This window comes from Crocodylus porosus, unplaced genomic scaffold (assembly GCF_001723895.1).
Source record: "Crocodylus porosus isolate Cpor-Errol unplaced genomic scaffold, CroPor_comp1, whole genome shotgun sequence".
Taxonomy (NCBI): Eukaryota; Metazoa; Chordata; order Crocodylia; family Crocodylidae; genus Crocodylus; species Crocodylus porosus.
In genome coordinates this window covers 62,525,441-62,545,849 of record NW_017728947.1, presented here as the reverse complement: position 1 = coordinate 62,545,849, position 20,409 = coordinate 62,525,441, and the positions used below count along the sequence as shown (strand labels likewise).

The following is a 20,409-nucleotide window of genomic DNA, read 5'->3' as shown; positions in this document are numbered from 1 at the left end:
GTGTACTGTGAACTCTTCATTACTGCATTTGTTAAAATTTGGAACTCTGCTAACATTTTTAGAAAAACTGAATTTTAGCTGATCTGATCTGAAGTTTTCAAATTGTAACAGCACGGCACAAAGATCATACATAACATTTTGTTCACTAAATCAGCTATCACTGTAGTATTTCACTTGCTAAGCATTGTGAAATGAAAGCATATTCATGTTTCTAGCTGGAACTGTTTGCTTTAAACAAAAATTAGGAACATTAAGACAATTTTTTTCTCTCTCTCTTTTTTTAAGCTTATTTTCTAATTCAGAGATCAGCAACCTATGGCCGGGAGGCTGGATCTAGCCTGTAGAACTGGGGAACTTCAGCAGCGTTTCAACAGTGGAGGGTTTTGCTTGCATAGTGGCTCACCAGCAGAAAGAAGCAACAGGCAGCAGAAAGGAATTGCGGGAGAGAGACCAGTGAGTGTGCCTTCAGCTCCAACTCTAGAGGCAGCATGGGCTGCGTTGGAAGCTAAGCTCCTTTAAAAGTGATCTCCAGCTGCAAAACATTGCCTACTCCTATTGTAACAGAATTTATGATTTTGATACATAACTTTTAAAAATTAAATAAAAATGTTCCAGTATTCTAGGCATTTGCTATACCACTTTAAATGCAATATAGCCACTCAAAGTAGAACCTATGAGAGAAAAAGGACTGAAAATATGGTTAATACTGCAAGCCTAGATTGTTGGACTGGCTTACTTCATCAGATCTGGATTTGCCATCACATTTGGAGCTGTGACAGGCACAAATATTAAAAGGTATCTGCTTGGTCTCGATTGCAAAATAAGTCAGCTATATATTTAGAACAGTAAAACGATTTCCCTGTCACATGCATTATTTTATTAAAGAAGTATACATGCTTATGATTACCTTAACAGTAATGTTACATGAAGAAAGTAAGAAACAGGCTGTTCTCCCAAAAAAGGTGGGTGCAAGCCTATTTCTGAGTACAAAAGAGAAACAAAAATGTGTACAAAAATTTCATAAATATAAATATAGTAGCTGTAACACAGTATATTACAGTGTATCATAAATATATAGCATTAGTCTGATCCTACCTTGCCGGTGGACACAAATCAAACTCTGTCACATAGGCTGAATTTATTACAGCAAAATCTTTCATGCTCTTCATATACAAATGGACCAAAATAATATCTTTCAGTTCAAATCCCATGGAATTCATATTAGCTGCAGGAAAAAAAAATAACATAGCTGTTAAAGATAGGATATTTTAAATGTGGACAGAAAGATAGCAGAGGCATCTTATGTTTGTTCAAGAAAAGTAAATGATAGTAACTTAACACATGTTTAATATGATTGAAGTCTTTAGTAATATATTACTTTCCCTCTTAATAATCGTTGATGATTTTCCTCTAGTTTTTATGAAGTCCTTTTTTATGTTAAGTTTCTGATAAAAGAGATAGAAGATAAATGAAGGTTCTTCATACCCAAATAATGGTGACTTAAAATTGCCTTAAGAGAATGCACTGTGTGTATACATGCTGTCTACGTTCCACTGCACCACTATTATCAGTTTAAAAACAAAAAATAACAATAACTATCTTTCCTGGACTTAGAATCAGAGATATGTAGGCCTGGACAGGACCCCCATGAGGTCACCTAATTCATCCCTCTGCTTGGATCCAATCTGTGACTAAATTTATGCTGACCTGGTAGGGGAGAAAAGATCAAATCAAGGTAATTAAGAGAATGGAATTTACAACAAGCCTGCTGTAACAAAATTTATGGGACACTGTATTCTATGATCCTCATAGCCTACATTTAATTTTCATAACCAATAGAAACTAAATTCCATAAATTAAATATAGACTGTATACAGCTGAAGGATCCAACTGGAGCCTAGCTAACTGCAAACTTCATGACCTACCTTCATGATCATTTTGACTATATTGCTTTTTAAAGCCATATACTGTACAAACATGTGTGTCCTCTAATGGAACAGAAAGAGAGTAAAGAAGTAAACTGCTGAAGTGACTAAAGTGAAAAGGAAAGCGTTTTCATGTAAAACGTGTCTGTTGTCTCAAATAGGTTCAGAGGAAAATTTAAGCTGGCATGTTTCCATTAAAGTCATTCCATTGGGCTGGAATTAGCAGTAAGTATGTGAGCTATCCCCATTCATGCCATTGCTTAGTACTAAGTCTAGAATGGGAAACTATTCATGGGAATAAAGGAAAAAGTAAGACATATGTAATGATAAAGCAACTGACAAAAAAAATCTACAGAACTCCTACTTAGTCAAGACGTAGCTCTAAAATATCAAAGAAGTAATTAGCATAAAATTATAAATCTGTGCTAAAGCAGAGCTGTGCTTTGAAAGCTGCCCAAAAGAAACCAGTAAGTCAATGTCAGCTATTACTCCACTAGACAGCAAGGAAATCATATATTTTTCGAACCTTCAGTAAGTGAAACAATATTTTAGCCAAGCAGTAAAAGCTTTTTGTGAAGTTAAAATGTAATGTGCATAATGTGAAACATTTATTTGGGAGAAATACAGGTCTATATTGAAAAAGCAAAAACCACCACCAACAAATATTTGCCGTGTGAATATTTGACCAAGTTGAAATATTTTAAAGTTAATTTCTAATTTCTTTAAGTCATAAAAATAAAACCTGTCTCTTATTCACAGAGAAATTTATTAATGAACTGGAGGAATGAGGAGATACATTTGCAAGTAGCAAATTTACTCAGGATTAGGGAGGTTTACTTCATAGTAAGCATGTGCACGTATAAATGCACATGCTTACTTTGCAGTAAACTATGCTAATGCTCAGTTAAGTGTCTCATGTAGAAACACACACTGGGGAGCATATTTAATTCTAGGTTAGTTCCTCAGTGTAAATCTGTGTAGCTGCATTGAAACCTATAGAGATGTGTTAATGTATAACAACTAAGGTTACAAAACACAAAGGTTACAATAACAAATACTATTTTCAAAAACATCACTGTAAGAAAAGCTCAAATAAATACAGTCACAGAATAAATACAAAAATACTGCAGCGAATTCCCCTTTTTGGTCTTGATATTATGAGGTATGATTCGTATACATTTCTAGAAGTCCACTAACACAGTTTCATTTCTAAATCCTTCTGGCAAAGCTTGTCCTCTTTAGAGAAAATTAAATCAATTAACCTTCCTAGAACAAGGCTAAAAGGACATGTGTATGCTCCAGTGTCACAGCATGATAGAGAACAGGATGAAGTCCTGTGTAGGTTGCTAGTACGAGTCCAGGAAAAGGCGCATACATACCTAGAGATGATCAGTTTAGCTCTCAGAAAAATTTGGCAAAAGAAACATATTGTGGTTTCTTCAGATGACAGGATCATAATTCATTCAACTTTCCCCACCCTCAACACGAAAAGGCGAAAAACCCACAGGAAATGTGAGCACTGACATTTTCTACCAAAGATCAAAAAACTACTATTTTGCCAGAAATGGAAAACAATACAGCTAATACAAGTAACATGCTGAAAGCAATAGGCTACTCAACTGACCAGTGACATAACCAGGTTTTTTGTTTTTTGTTTTACTTCTGATTGATGGTAAAGCAAAAACACAAAATGTTTAGACTGGCAGATGTCCATACAAATATAATGAGAACCAAGTAAAATGTTATAGAGCCCCTTTGCTTCAATTTACAGATTATGCCCAAAAGATTTACACTAAACAGTGGTGCCTTTAACTACAAGTTTGATTATACCCTCTTTGCTGATTTCCAGGCTGTTAAAAACTAGCTTAAGGGCCTTCTAGGAAGCGTGACTTCTTTGCTTTCTAAAATGCTAAGGCTTCTCTATCATTTTGTATTCAGTCATGAACTCAGCTGCACAAGCCAAACATAAAGATTTTATGAGCTAATACATCACAAGAATTCTTGAACAAGAATATGAGCCTACTCATGTAGTCCTAAGAATGATTTCCAGGTTTATGAATGAAAAAGAAGCCTCCATAAACATTCTTTACTTAAAAGTTTAAAATGAAGAAAGATGCAAAACAAAATGGTCCCATTTTGTTTTATATGTCAATATCTTGTAAGAGTGTGACAGTAAGGAATCTGGATTCCATGATTCCCATGACAGCAATTTCTTCTTTGTATTAAGTATATAAGTGAGATTTACTGCTAGTGACCTAATCGTAGGTGCTAAAATGTGCAACAGCAACTGCTTTTTAGAAAACTTAATTTAAAACTATGGTGTTAACAAAAGCACTTTAGCAACTATGCGGTATCTACAAAACATACATATATGCTATGTATACTTTGCAGAGAGAGAAAGACACAGATATATTCTGTGTGTTGGTGGGGGGGGGCATATAAATATATATTTTTATATATTCCATTCTATAAAAAGTTAAAGTTGTTTTCCATAAAGCTTTTAAAATATTGTGGAAATAATACTGTTATACTGATTTGATTCCCACCCTGGCTCTTTATGGTCTTCAGAATCTATGCACATTACAATGTATTCAATATTAAAGTCAGCAGTCGTCAGATCATGATTTCAGCCTGAGGCAAGCCCAAGATGGAAAATTTACAATCACAAAATTTAACACTATAAGAACACAGAAAAATATATCATTTTTTTATTTCATACTGTATTAAAAGAAATAGTTTTTAATGGTAAGTAATGGTTCCATTGAATAAAACACCTTGGAGAGAAGAAAAGACTTCCAGAGCTGCATCTTGAATATTTTTGCCTTCTGCTGGAAGAAAGCAGGCAGAGATTCCTGAAACCCACTGGTAACCACTTAGGGATTTTCCTGAACATCCTAATGTCTTACCTATGGAAATGAAAGAATATCAATATGATTAAAATGACAGCAAATATCAGGTTATGGCTTTTCTAAGAAAACCCTTTAAAGTAAAGTATCTATTCTCAGTGGGCCTGCCTACATAAGATGTTTACTGCAGAGTTGCCTAATTAGCTCTACATTAAAACATCAGCGTCTACACCTGGAGCCCTGTTAGGCTGCAGTAAAGTAATAAACATTGCCATAGGATAAAACTGCCCAACACAAGTACTATTCTATGACAGTGTTATTTAGTGCAACGCACATGTAGACACTGACGGGACTGGCTGGGGCACATGGGTACTTTAGTGTGGGTGGTGCCTGCCAACTAGCTCCATACTGAGCTCCCCCATGCCTCAGCCAGTCCCCCTGCAGCACACTGAGCCAAGAGGAGCAGGCTGACCCTTGGGGCAGAGGGTCCCGTGCCAGCCACAGCTGCTCCACCTCAGCTCAGTGTGTACACGTGTAAACACTGGGAGCAATAAATTCCAAAGCGGTATGTGCCAGAGTTTATTCAGTCGAATTAATTTCATAGGCAGACACACCCAATAAGACAAATTTTTATAGCAAAGTTACAGGTTACCTGAACAGTTTAAAAAATAATTTAGATGATAAGATATAACCAGGGATCCTGGTTTTCTCTGATTTAAAAAAATCTCCAATTTTCAAATTTAAAAAAGTAACCTCAAATTTACATTTTTCTGTGATTAAAATGAAATGCCACCAACATATATATATATTAGTGCTGTTTCCTTTTACTCATGGAAAAATATGGATTTGTGGTTACTTTTTTTAAATCTGAAAATTAGGGATTTTTTTTAAATCAGAGAAAACCAGGATCCCTGGATAAAACAGGTATATGCATGGACATAAAGGCCTATAAACTGTACATCTCAGCCAGATGTGTTTTCTTAAAACGTTAGTCAAGTATTCAAGGTCATTTTTTGATCCCTTCTGTAATCTCCCTATCTATAACACTACAAAAATGGCTTCATACATGAAGGGGGAAAGAAAAGCATTAGGCATTACAGGTTACATTTTCTAAAACATCAAAAGTAACATAGAATAAAGATATTTATTAGGTCCGTGCAAAACGGCTAGTATTTGCTTTGGATTCAGCCGATTCAGGAAACAGTGGTTCAATTCACTATCCCAAATTGATTTAGCTGAATCCAGTTCAGAGATTTGGCTGCTGCCGAATCTCCAAATCAGCTAGGCCCATCCCCCGCCCACTCTCTCAGCCTGGCAATGACTGCCCTGCCTACCCCAGCTCCCGGCTCTTTAAAAAAAAAGCCCCAACTCACCAGCTGCTTCCAGGCCGGGGGGGGGGGGGCATCCCTGTTGTCCCCCACTGCCTCACGCTGTGTGGAGACCTCTGCAGAGCCCTCCAACCCCCATCCTCATGGCTGCCCTGCCTGCTGTGGATCTGGCCCATTAAGGAAACAAACAAAAAAAACCCAGAAAAACCCCGGACTCACTGTTCCTCCCTGGTGGGGGGCGATCTCCACTGTCCCCAGTGGCACCCATGCCACATGGGGGACTCTTCCATGAGCCCTTTAAGCCCCGAGGCTCTGCAGGAGTAGTGAGTCCTGGGGTTTTTCTAGTTTTTTTTCCTTAAAGCACTGGAGCTGGGGTGGGTGGGTTAGCCATTGGGGGGGCTCAGGGGGCTCATGCTGAGCCCCTCATGCAGCGTGGAGCAGCAGGGATTGCCCCCCCAGCTGGAAGCATGCAGTGAGTGGGGGCTTTCTTTTAAAGCACCAGGAGCTGGGGCAGGTGGGGCAGCCATGGGGAGGGCTGGGAGGGACGGGCAAGGGTCAGCAGGGCTGGGAGAGCAGGGAGGGGATGGGACCTGGCAGAGGTCCCCCCATGGTCCCCTTCCATCTCCTCCAGCCCCCCTCCCTCGCCCCACTACTTACCAGCTCTGAGTCAGGCTGCAGCCACCAGTGACTGTCCAAATCATCAAAGCTCTCCGAATCTTTTCCAAAGATTTGGAGAGCTTTGAATCGATTCAGAGATTTGGCCACCAAATCAGGCTGAATCTCCTCCAAATCAAATCACCACCCGAAGCTTCATGCAGCCCTAATATTTAGGTACCGATTCCTACTTGATCTTAATGGATGTTAAATGCCTCAACTGCTCAGGCACTTCTGGAATTCCCACAATGTGCCTAATCTGTTTACCTATTTTTAGAGTTCTAATAGACCAGTGATTCTCAGAGCCATAGGACCCTGAGGTGCCCTGAGGTCCCTTTACGGGTGCAACAGGGTGCCACACAACGTGAGTATGGTTAGGTATGCAAACATGATTCATAAAAGAAACCCAGAGATTTCAAATAAAAATCAATAGTGTTAAAAACATTCTGATCTGGTGTGGCCTGAGTTCTTTACAAGAGGAAAATTGCTCTACTATTTTGTTGTACTCAAGAAATGTGCAAAAGTTAAGACCAAGCATTTTCTGAGGGCTGCCTTGAATATAAAATGGTTGCAAACCATTGTATTAGACACTTACCAATATTATAGTAACCAGAATTCCTTTTAAAATTTGATCTCTGGGTATTTAAGAAACTAAGTTTTAAGGAAAGTAATTTAAACTAAGGTGCCTAAGTAGGACTTGAGCATGTTTCAAAGACTTTCTTCCATTTTTTTTTGCAGCATTCTTGAAAGTGACAAAAGCTGTACTCTTTTCCCACCGATGCAAGATGAAGTAATTGTTCGTATATTACTTGGTACATTATTAAATGGAGATGGTGAAGTAGTTCCAACAAAGTCATATAGATAGTCTTGTTTTAGAACTCCTAATTTAAGGTTGGGATCTGCAAACCTGAGCATTCATAACATTTTTGGCTTTATTCACTAATGAGGATGTCTTGTATAGTTCTCTCATGTACATACATGGGAGTATATACCAGAAGAAGACAGACTTGAAATAACATCTGAGCCTAGGAAATGGTGTAGATGCTGAATCTAATTCTGAAATCACTCTGATTAAAATAAAAGTATGGTACTTTTTCACATAGTTAGAATACATGGGTGAGAGTATGTTTCACAGGTAAGTTTTTTAAACTGAATTAGGAGAAAAATGTAAAATAAAATAAATGCCCTAAACGTTGTAGGGATTGAGGAGAAGAATTTGTGTGATTTGTTTATTTAAAAAAATAAAATTACTGTCATTTCCAATCTGAAGATTAAATTAATCATTTTATTTTGAAAGACTGAATATATTAAATATATTAATGGCATGATCACATAAAATGCTGTGAAAAGGTGGTGTGTTCTCTTATAAAAATGATCCTTCTGAGGGGCAGCAACATTTCTGTAATTAATTTCAAACACATAACTATAAATACTCTATGCGATCACCAAAGATGAAGAAAGGCTACAAAATTCACCTAACAAGGCTCTTTAGACTATTTAACATTATAATCTGCAACAGTGTCTGAAATAAATATGACCCATTCTTGTAAAGACAGAGATATATAAAACTCACTATACTGAAGAGAATTATGTTTCAATGATTTCCAGATGACAGGAGGAATGTCCTTCGGTACATCTTCCTCAGCTGCAGGTAACACATTATCCTCATTACAGATTACTTCACAAGAACAGCTACTGTCCATAAACTTGTCTGAAGATTCCACCTGATTGAAACAAATATTCTGAAATAGTCAAGCAGCTTCTATGTTGTGCAATAGTAAACCATCTTGGATTGCCCTCAAAAAACAACATAAGATTTGTCTAATAAGAAACATCGGGGCTCAAGATACATTAAAATGTTGGTGCAAGTCACTGGAGAACAGCACTGTCTGGATTGCAACCTAGCAGGGAACAAAATATTATTGTTGACAAGGCATGTGGAATCATAGTGCAGATTTAGCAGAACGTAGACATCAGAATTGACGGCACTTAATATTGTGATAAATGATATAGTAACATTATGCAGTACAAACATACTTTTTCCAGGAATGAAGTACAGTATATGGTATGAATAAAGAAGGAAAATAGTATGAAAGAGCTGGATACAGACCTAAGAATGTAAAAATAAATAAATAAATAAATAAAATCAGAAAATGTCAAAACATGTTGGGCATTAATGTACCCAGGACTGATTTGTAAACTTCAAATAGTGAATAGTGAATTAAATCATTTTAAAATTCTCATTGGTCTTATTTTGCAAGCAGTTTATCTCCTTAAACTCCTGGGGAGTTCAAGGAGCTGCTTAGCATCTTGAAAGATTATTAGGGAGAACAGATTTTTCGAGTGTATGAATTGCCTTGTGTTAGTGCACGAAGAAGGAAAGGAGTGCAGACTGTCTATTCCCATATCTAAAGACAATTATCATTCTCATAAACATTATATCTGTAAGCACTCCTTAAGCCCAAGGAGGCCCATAAGAAACAAGGATTAACTTTTGTGATTCAGCCTTCATCGACTGTGGGGAATGACCATGAACATGAGCAATTACTGCAAAGCAGCTAACATGAAGAAAGCGCCATCAATTTTTACCAAGAGGCAAGTAGCTCCCTGGCCAGAAGCTAAAACGAGTGCCTTCCAGGTTGAGCAACTGACACTTGTTAAGTTAAAGGGAGTGCACACAGATCTCATTTTAGAGTGCGGCGGGTAATTATATACAGCTGTAGCTCCTAATCAGGGTCCTGCTTGCCAGCCCTCTAGTGGCAAGTCACGGTTGTGCAGGTAGGGAACAGTCAGAGAAGGTTTTTGGCCTTATGGTGACACAAAAGCCACTACTAACACCAATCAGCATTTGAGCAGCTCAAAATGCAATGTGTAACAAGGTCCTTAAGGCAGAACTTTTTCCAGAGTTCTTAACTAACATTCACTTATAGCAATGTCTTTATTTGCTATTAAGTCATAATTTTAAAAGACTTTTTTTAATAGTAACTGATATCACTGTGTACATTATGCCCTTTTTTCACATGCTAAACCATCAACAATGACAAATAAAGAAAATTAAACTTATAGAAATGAATATAGGATATGAAAATATGGTAGTTTTTCGCATTAATCAAAACCTATTGGGAAAACCCTGCAAGTATTCAAATATCACACACAAAACCCTACATATTAAATAACATGATTATTACATAGCAAAGCATGGAGAAGTGGGTAAAGGCCAGAATGAAAGATTCCCATGTAACATTAAATTAGCCCTATTGTGCTACTCACTTTTGAAAGCGAGGCCTCTTTAAGATGTCAAAGGTGTTACATGCAAAAACTGATGCACTGAAATCACTGCCCTTTTTGAACATTAGGCTGTCATGAATAGCAAAATGTACTATTTTCTGTATCTTTCTGCTCTCCTTAAGGTAATACAAAATCATTTACTCCAGCATTATAATGCACTTTTTAAGTAATGGAGCTTGTGGAAAGGGAAAAAAAAAGAAGAAAAAAAAAGTAGCTTGGGTCAAAAGTCTGCAGTGAAAATTCAACATTTACATAAATATCTGACTTCACAGGGGAGTAAGAGGATCCAGTTAAGTGAAAGCAATATGCTTGGAAATTCTCAGGAAAGTCTAAATTACAGAAAGGTCATTACTAAGGAGGGGAACCTTAGCTCTGCTGCCTCCTAAAAGGCTCAAGGGGAATTTAGTAAGAGCTGTAAATACTAAACTTATACTCTAAGAGGGGCTGATGTTCTTTGATTAGAACTCATTTTATCCATTCCTTCTTGAAAGGTGTGGAAGTCAGGTTGATAATCTATTTTATATGAGCCAATTGTATATGAAAAGTTAAAGCTAGTCAAATAAATGTAACATAATAGTGTAAAGATGAAGACTGCAATGGAATATAAAAGAAATAGGCTCTCTAAATATTAACTGCAACACAACATACTAGTATTCAACAGCATCTGCATTATTTTCCAGTCAATGAATTACAATGTCTATCATTTCCATTAGTATTTTTTTTGCTGCTGCCTAGAGGGCTTGCCTAAGAGCCTCTGTACCCTTAAATATATCTAAAAAATAATGGAGCAATGGGGAAAAATGCACAAGTGGAAAGCCAAATCTTTGCCACCAAATAAAAACACCTAGAGACAAATCTTTGCTATCTTTTGGCAAAGGGTGGGGACCCAAGGAACGACAGAGCCCTGTTGCCCCTGTGGGTCACACACCCTAGTGTCTAGGGACCAACGGGTCACAGCACAACCTGTTTGGGGTGGAGGCATTTCATAGCAGCCTGCATAGAGAGCTGTTAAGCTTTTCTAACCTTCCCTGAAGGTCACTCCTCTATCCAACACCTCTGGACACGCTGGGTAGCAGTACAGCTCTGCTGAAAAGCCACATATATCCTTTGACAGTGGTGTCATAGTGAGAACAGGTGGTCACCAAAATAAGCCATGGGTCTACCATCCTCAACAGCAGAGCAGGTAAAGATGATGTTAAAATTTTAATGGCTGTGAAGGAGGATGAAGGCTGCAGCAGAATGAGATCTCCAATTGTCTTGGCATCCTTGCAACTGGATTAAGGTCCCATTCTGCCAAGAACCATGTGGAAGCTATGTGCAACAGCTTCTCTATGGTAAAAGAAATCACATACAGGCATCTTGCATGAAATCAGCTTTTCCAGCACATTTTTTCAACCCCTTTGGTGACCAGCTAGTGATGACAGAAAAAGGATTGTGAGGTCTGGGAGCTCCTAGTCATGAACTGGCAGGACAGCAGAAGTTATAAGAAGGATCATCTAGCATTTGGACAAGGCAGCTGTGTGATTCAGCAACTGTGACTGTCACTCAGCAGCCCTTTTCAGGATCTCTGCTCACCCAACATGGGGAAGGGGATAGAAAAGTTGCCCTAAACATGGCCTGTCTACCTTCTTCCTGACTGGATAACTGTGTCCAGTGGAATCACCTTTACTGCAGAAAATCAACAAAGACACACAATCAACTTTGGGACCTGGAACATCAGGACCCTCACGGATAATCTTAATAGTGAATTCCCAGAGTGGTGCATTGCAACCATGGCTTGAAAACTCAAGTGACAACATTAGCGTTGCTGCACTGAGTGAGATCCAGTGAACAGAAGACAGGCAGCTCAAAGAACATGGAGGTGGCTATATCTTCTTCTGGAAAGTAAACAAGTAAGGAGAATGCTGGCTTCATAGAGTTGGTTTTGCTGTCAAGAATGAACTCATAAACTGACTCATGACTCTCCATCTTTAACTGGCGGAAAGCTGATACATCACTGTCAACAGCACGTATGCCCCAACTCTTGATGCTGCCATCAAGGAGGAATTCTATGCCAGCCTTGACCAAGCCCTTTCCGATGTTCCAAAGGAAGATAGTCTTATTCTTCTTAGCAATTTCAACACCAGTCAGTAGGGACTTGAACCTCTGGAATGGAACCATCGGCAAGGAAAGAATGGTGAACTCCAACAACATTCTCCTCTTGACTGCATGTGCAGAACATGGACTCACTGTCACCAACACCTGTTCCACCAGAAAAACAAACATAAGACATGGCAACACAGTGCTTACAATCTAAGCACTGGCACCTGATTATGTCATTGTTTGTGCCTGGGATCACAAGGATGTCCACATCACCTGAGCAGCTGACGACTGCTGGACTGATCACTGGCTCATCTGCTTAGGAATGTCACTCAAACTGGCTCCCAAGTGATGGCTACAGCAGAAGTAATGGCAAAGGAAGATAAATGTCCAAGGACTCAAGGACCCAATCAAGCAAGACCTCTTCCACAACTTCCGCAATGAAAAAATGGCAAATTCTAATTAACAACAATGTTGGACATGGGGTACCTTGAAGTCCATCATAAATAGCTCCTGAAAAGAAACACTTGGATTCTCTACCAGAAAGCATCGAGACTGATTTGATGAGAATGACTGGGAGATCCAAGAGTAGATGGACCACAAGCACAAGGTCTTTTGTGCTTGGCAGACTTATATCAACTATATCAACTCCATGAGGTGAGGAAAGCCATGAAGGATGCAAAGGCATTTGGAGCTAATAGAATCTGTCAAAATCGTCAAGCAGAGGAAGATAAGCTCACATCACAACTCCATGCGCTTAGTTAAGGATTTGGAATGATGAGGAAATCCCAAATAACCTCAGAGATGCTATGATTGTGACCCTCTTCAAGAAAGGAGAAAAGTCCAACTCTGGAAATGATAGAGGGATCACCTTGCTCTCCACCACAGGAAAGATCATTGCAAGAACCCTCCCGAACCACATCCTTCCACTTGCTGAAGAGCTCCTCCCAGAATTTCAGCATGCGTTTAGGGCATCAAGAGGCATAACTGACATAATCTTCACAGCTCACCAGCTACAGGAAAAATGCCAGGAACAACATAAACCCCGCTATGTGGCCTTCTTTGACCACACAAAAAATCTTCAACTCCATCAGCTGAGAAGCACCATGGAGGACCCTTCTGAAGTATGGATGCCCAGTGAAATCTGTCACCATTCTTTGCCTGCTCCATGATGGCATGCAAGTGGTTGTTCTCAGTAACAAAAATATTGCGTATCCTTTGAAGTTAAGATGGAAGTTAAACAAGGTTGCATTATCACTCCCACATTCTTCTTGATATTCCTTACCACAATGCTACATCTGACCACCAATAAGCTTCCAGTTGGAGTGGAGCTGAATAACCAAATGGATGGTAAACTGTTTAACCTTAGCCAAATCAGAGCCAAAACCAACCTCAATCATCAAGCTCTGATACACTAATGATACTGTAGGTTGTGCTCACTCGGAAGCAGACTTTCAAGTAATCACTGATGTGCTTCCATCGATGCACAGGAAACTATCACCCAGGACCACCCCACATGGAGGAAGTGGCTGCTGAAAGGATTTCAGTAATTTGAAACCTGACGATGACAACAGTAGATGGAAAAGCAGAAGTGACAGAAACAGCATATCATGAACTGAATCGAGAATCTGGAGCCACCCACCCCACATGGAAACACATGCGCGAGTTGCAACAGTCTGTCAATCCCAGATCGGTCTTATCAGCCATCTTTGGACCCAGAGATAAGACATTCATGGAAGACCATCATTCTTGACTGGGAAGGACTGCCAAAGAAGCTGACCTTTTGGCAACAGTACCCAAACCCCTGTAGCAAATATCACCTGACCAAAGACTTCATGCACTAAGAAGTGATAGTGGCCCAGAAGTTGCTGTCCAGGAACCTTCTGAACAAGACCAACATGATAACCCACTGGATTGCTTCTTCCCAACTAATATCACCAACTCTGTGTACATCCACTTTGGGCCCACAAAACCAAACCATTACCACAGTCACCTGGAACATTAATCAGACATGCTGTAAGCGGAGTGGTTAACTCAATTAGGTTATTTGCTTATGCAGCTGTCCAGATTTGAAGTGTGTTAGCTTCAAGGTCACAGTGGGTCTTTTTATTAAGGTTTTTACTCAGTACATCCACCACATCTCACGTACCATGACTTTGATGTAAAAGGGAAAAAAAAGAGAGAGGCTTGCCATTCTTCATGGCTGCTGACCTTTGGCCGAAATAGGATTTTCTTTTCCTTCGCTCAGTTCCGCCCTTCCTTATGACCTGGTTAACCCTGGGTGCTACTGACTGCCTATTTCCTTTCTTATTCTTATTGTTAAATTTTGGCTGGTGGCAGAACTGTGGGTCTCTGGTTTCCTCCAGGTCTCCTATCCTGCTCCACAGCCATTCACCATTAGTTGTTTTCTGTTCGTGCAGGTTCCCAGGCTGAAACAACCATTGCTTTGGTGGATCCCACCATCCATTGCTTCTTGTGTCCCTGTTCAGGTAAGTATGGAGATTCCTCCGAGTCTCAAAAGGAGGGAGTTTCCTATCCTCCTCCTTTTACCCCTCCCAAGTCATAGTCTCTGTCTTTGTTTCTTCTCAAGACTCTCTCTGATCTTCTTCCCGTGTCTCTGTCTTTCTCGTTCTCTTCCTCCTTTCCATTGTTCCTGGTGCAGCAGCTAACTGATTTTTGTCCCATGCCCAGCCAACCAGAATGACAGGAATGAATAAATCAGGGCACTTTTGATCTTCCTGTGTCCTGCTTTTTTCCTTCTGGTCTGTCTTGCGTCCAGAGCACCTGCTAACTAAGTAGTTGCGTCCAGAGCACCCACTCTGGCTTCCCTTATAATCTTTGGGGCCCTTCTTTCAGGCCCTCAGAGTCTCCCCTGAGTGGGCAGCGCAATCTTCGCTGCCACACGTCTTATAGTGGAGAAGGAGTAATGTTTACCATATAAATCCAGATAATGGGAACTGGACTGAAGTCAGTAGGAAAACATGGGACTCCTCCAGGCTGTCTGGTATCTCCAGAACTTGGCCTGACCAGGAGTCCAGAAGTTTGGCCTAACTGGGTTCAAGAGAAATGTGACCAAGATCTCCAAGGGATTCAAACACAAGGCTTGCTACAGTGCATGAAAGCAACCAAGAAAGCTAACATGACAGTTTAGTTGTTACAGAGAAGCTGGCTAAGGCCACACCTTGCCAAGGACCACGACATATAGATGAAAGGAAGCAGTTCACCTCAGCATTGATATGAGCACAGACAATACTGGACAGCTTGCTTTAATTAATTTTGTTTCATAGTTTTATAGTTGGTAGGGTCAGAAGGGACCTGACCAGATCATCAAGTCTGACCCCCTGCCATGGGCAGGAAAGAATGCTGGGGTCAAACAACTCCGGCAAGTAATCTATCTAGCCTACTTCTAAAGACCCCAGGGTACGATTGAGCATCACTTCCCTTGGTAGTTGGTTCCAGTTCCTAGCCACCCTGACTGTAAAGTAGTCCCTTCTGATATCTAGCCTGAATCTACTCTCCGTCAACTTATGACCGTTATTCCTTGTTACTCCTAGTAGTGCTCAGCTGGCCTCCCTTGGTCAGTGTATAGATGGCCACCAGATCCCCTCTCAGCTTTCTCTTGTGGAGGCTGAAAAGGTTCAGGTCTCGTAGCCTCTCCTCGTAGGGCCTGCCCTCCTACCCCCGATCATGCCTCCTCTGGACCCTCTGGATGTTGTCCACATCCCTCCTGAAGTGAGATGCCCTGAACTGAACGCAGCACTGCAACTGTGGCCTGACCAATGTCATATAGAGGGGGAGGATCACCTCCTTGGACCTGCTTGTGATGCATCTGTGGATACATGACAAGGTGCAGTTAGCCTTCCTGACTGCATCCCCACATTAGCGGCCCATGTTCATCTTGGAGGCTATGACTCCAAGATCCTTTTCTGCCTCTGTGCTGATGAGAAGGAGTTCCCCAGCCTATAGGTATGCTGCTGGTTCTTTCTCCCTAGGTGTAGTACCGTCACGTGTCAGTACTGAATCCCATCTTGTTCTCATCCATCCACCCCTGTAACCTGTCCAGAACCAATTGCAGCCTGTCCCTCCCTTCTAGCGTGCCCACTTATCCCCACATCTTAGTGTCATCCGCGAATTTGAACAAGGTGCTTTTCACCCCCTTGAAGTCGTTGAAGATGTTGAATAGTGCAGGCCTGAGGACTGAGCCCTGGGGGATCCCACTGTCCACATCCCTCCAAGTCAAAAATGACCCATCCAACACCACTCTCTGGGTGTGGCCCTCCAGCCAATTGGCAACTCATCTGTCTGTGTAGGCATCGACACCACAATCTCTTAATTTTTTAATGAGAATGGGGTGAGAGACAGTGTCAAAGGCCTTCCTAAACTCCAGAAAGGCTACATCCACCATGACACCTGCATCCAGTGATCTTGTGACCTGGTCATAGAAAGCCACCAGGCTGGTCTGACAGGACCTGTCTCTAATGAACCCATGTTGGTTGCCCCTAAGGATACACTCCCTTGCTTGCACGTGGATAATTTTCTCAAAGAGCTTCCCCAGTACCGAGGTAAGATTAACAAGCCTATAATTTCCTGGGTCCTCCTTCCTCTCTTTTTTGAAAATGGGGACCACAGTGGCCCTTTTCCAGTCCTCTGGCACCTTGCCAGAGCACTATGAGTGCTCTTAAAGCTGTGCCAGGGGTCCCACAATGACCTTAGCTAATTCCCTCAGCACTCTGGGGTGGAGAACATCAGGACCTGCTGATTTGAACATGTTCAGTCCCATCAGAAGTTCCCTGACTAGGTCCTTTCTGACCCTGGGCCTAGCTGTGCCTCCCTTAAGACCACAGGGGATCCCAGCTGCGGGGGACCTGGTCCCTGCTCAGAAAAATGGAGGCAAAGAAATTGTTAAATATGTTAGCTTTGCCGCCTACCAGATTTCCAAGTGTCTCCTGCAGAGGCCCCACGTTAGCCGGAAACTTCTTTTTACCCCCTATGTATTTAAAAAAGGATTTCTTGTTATCCTTGATCTGGGTTGCTAGTCCCAGTTCCATCTCCGCCTTGGTCTTCCTAACAACCCCCCTACAATCCTGAGCAATGGAGATATAGTCCTCCCTGGTGATGGACTCTCCTTTCCATTGGGTGTACACCTTCTTTTTAGCTTTGAGACGTTCCTGGATGCTTTTGGTGAACCATGGGGGCTTTTGCCTCCTTTGATCTGTGTAGGGATTGCCATCCTTTGGGCTTGGAGAATCAAGTCCTTCAGGAACGACCACTCTTCTTGGACTCCAAACTCTCCACCACTCCGGGACCTCAGTGCCTCCCCAACTAGTCTCCTTAGCTCAATGAAATCCGCCCTCCTGAAGCCCAGGGCTGCTGTTTTGCTATAGGCCTTTGCTACCCTGTGCTGGATGGTGAATTCCTGTAGGCAATGATTGCTGTCGCCCAGGTAGTTGAGCACTCATAGTCCCCTCACCAGGTCATCGTTTGTGGCCAGGACCAGATCTAACAAGGCATTTCCCCTGGTGGGACTGTGCACCTCCTGGGTTAGATGGAGGTCCTGTAACATGGCTAGGAACCTATGTGAGCAGTCAGACCTGGCTGACTGCTCTTCCCAGCAGATGTCCGGATAGTTTAGGTCACTCATGATGACCATGTCCTTTGACTTAACTGCCTCTGTGAGCTGACCTGGTCTAGCTCTTCTTCCTGGTTGGGTGGTCTGTAGTAGACCCCCACTGTTAAGTCCCTTTCCCCTGACGCTCTTGTATTCTGACCCAGAGCACTTCAGTCTGCCCCTCCTCTGACTCAGTGCTGCTCATTAAGGATGTGAATTGTTCTTTGACATAAACCGCCACACCCCCACCTTTCTTCCTGGATGTCTTTCATGAAATTAGCACTGGAACCAAAATGAACATTCAGGGGACAGTGTTGCCATAGTATCAGCTCTGAACTATAGTATCATAAATGTCAGTGTTAATGGGTGTTCCTAAAGCCAATTAAATATGCATATAAAAAAAAACAACCCTTCAAATCAGAGCTTCCTACTTGGGTGTATTCTCCCCTGCCATGACTTGATGGAGTGAATTCAAACCATGACACACAGACAACTTTGATATTTCTTAATTATAGTCAAAGTCAGTCGTCTTATACATTTTATTTTCAGATCACTTCTTTATTGGGGTGCTCACTTATTTTCTAAATAGTGAAACTCCAAAGATAGACTATTAGGCAATCTAATGTGGACCTCCTCACTGGAAGACACAAACTCAGGGCTAATCATTAATAAGTCACCTTGCAATTTTAGGGCTTGGGCTTCCACCCCTTTTTCCCATTTTTGTCCTACAAATAAATTGTCCCAGTCTATTTTGTTATTAGCCTGAATTGGCCAAAGTTCATTCAAAAGAAGTCTCTAATTAAAGTTCATCTACCCATTCCACATGTGCAGGCAGTTCAATCTCTGGTTCAGACTGTATTTAGCTGCTTTTCAAAACACCTGCAGGGGAGACTCCACTCCCTGTCTCCTTTCACGCCTCCGCACAAATTCAGCTCTGTCACTCTATAGTCTCAGGCATCCGGATCTCTTCATTTCCCTTCCAGGGGTCTGATCTGGCATCCTCTTCAGCTTTTAAAGCTGTCTGGTTCTCATTCACAGATTAACATCTTCAGGTGCAGTGAAAAGTCCTCTGGCACTGGTGGATGATGTCATCGCCTCTGGCGTCCCTCCGGTGAGTTTCTTTCCTTCTTTTTATTACAATAACAGGGTCATGGGTTCCCTGTTAAAGTCAGGTTACATCCTCTCTCATGCCTAAGCATGTGTATGGGCAATATGACAGTAATGGCAGTATCAAGGCACTGCTCGCCATTTTGTTTTTAAAAGAGCTTACTATAATTGTTTTGCCTGCTTTCCTCCAAAACTGGAAATTCTTTTCAAAATCAAAACAGTCCTCTACAAGTGTGAGATTTAGGGCCTGATGCATTATGGCCCATCATGATCAAAAACAATTGCCTCATGTAAGTCAAAATTAAAGAATGTTTTCCTTTCAAATGGGTAACTCCTAGGTTTCAAGATTTGGTAGATCATTAAATATCAGCTATTAAAAAGACAACTTGCCTTGCAGAAGAAAGTTCATTATGTGATTTTGTTGCAATTTGTCTACCTGTAAATCCTGATACTAACATACCTTGCATTACATATATGAAGGAATGTAAAAACAGCATTGATAATATTTCATGTTTGTAACACATACACTTTTACATAAATCTCTAATACATGCTTCAGACAGAATTCATGATGATGGGATGGGTAATGCCAATTATATCAGAGTTTCCATGGGATGACCTGTGTTACTCTTGTGACTTTGCCATTTGTGACTGGCCAAAGCATCTCAAACATATGCCATATGAGCCTTTTATAACACTCACTACGTACATCCCTTTTCCCTCTTAAATGTATTATTTTATATTTCACTAAGCCTATATAAAATGTAAAAATGCAAGCACATACCTGTATAATATTGCTGTCAATGTATATTTACAGGTAAAGATATAGTTATACGTATCTGCACCAACACCTGTTCATCTACATACCTTTTGGAAATTACTGTCAAGCATCAGAGATTGTACAATGTCACAAAAATACACAAAGGACTGCACAAATAGTTATGGAGTCCTGTTGATTTCAAGGTAGAGGATAAATGGCAATGTTTCTTTCAAGGTTGAATCCTATATTATTCCAACAATGCAGGTAATCAATCAGTATCAACAGCAGCACAGGTGCAGGCTTCAGAAGGCTTCAGTATGGAACCTGGCACTAGCATAGGCAATGGGCTCAATGCCAGTGTAGGTAGAACTGCCAGATCCTGTTTAGTAGCTGTTTTCAGATACAGCAGAAATGCTGGCCTGCCATTCCTGCCTACAGAGAACGCAATCTGACTATGAAGTTGAAAACAGAACAGAGCATCAAGAGACTGCCATAAAGGGATTAGCTTTCAACAAATTATTTTCTCTCTGGTGTCTATCTATTTAAAAAAATAACACACAAGACTGCAAGAAAGACATTCAATTAAACTATAAGGTCTGCTTTACCATAAATCAATTTTTTCTATTAGTAATATTGTCTCTCCTCTTTCCTTAACTCTCTCCTAACATATGTTGTGATAGCAGTCTAATTTTGTCTCCACACCTAAAAATATATGCATCTGCTTAACTGTACCTATATGAACTGTCCAGTGACAACAAGACATACATAAAATTAAGCAAATACACAGGAGCTCCCATGGTGAGGGATTTTGTTTA

The 20,409-nt window shown here is 40.8% G+C and overlaps 1 protein-coding gene across 1 annotated transcript in view; it reads right to left on the bottom strand.

The window, feature by feature from the left end:
* The window catches only part of DPH6 (diphthamine biosynthesis 6), a 405,039-nt gene that overhangs the window by 214,023 nt on the left and 170,607 nt on the right, over positions 1-20,409 (bottom strand). Inside the window, exons 9-11 of the mRNA XM_019552002.1 lie at positions 8,327-8,477; positions 4,700-4,831; positions 1,096-1,225 (exon numbers count right to left, since the gene is read on the bottom strand). Of these exons, the coding sequence (XP_019407547.1) occupies positions 1,096-1,225; positions 4,700-4,831; positions 8,327-8,477 (413 nt within the window). The remainder of the gene's footprint in view (positions 1-1,095; positions 1,226-4,699; positions 4,832-8,326; positions 8,478-20,409) is intronic.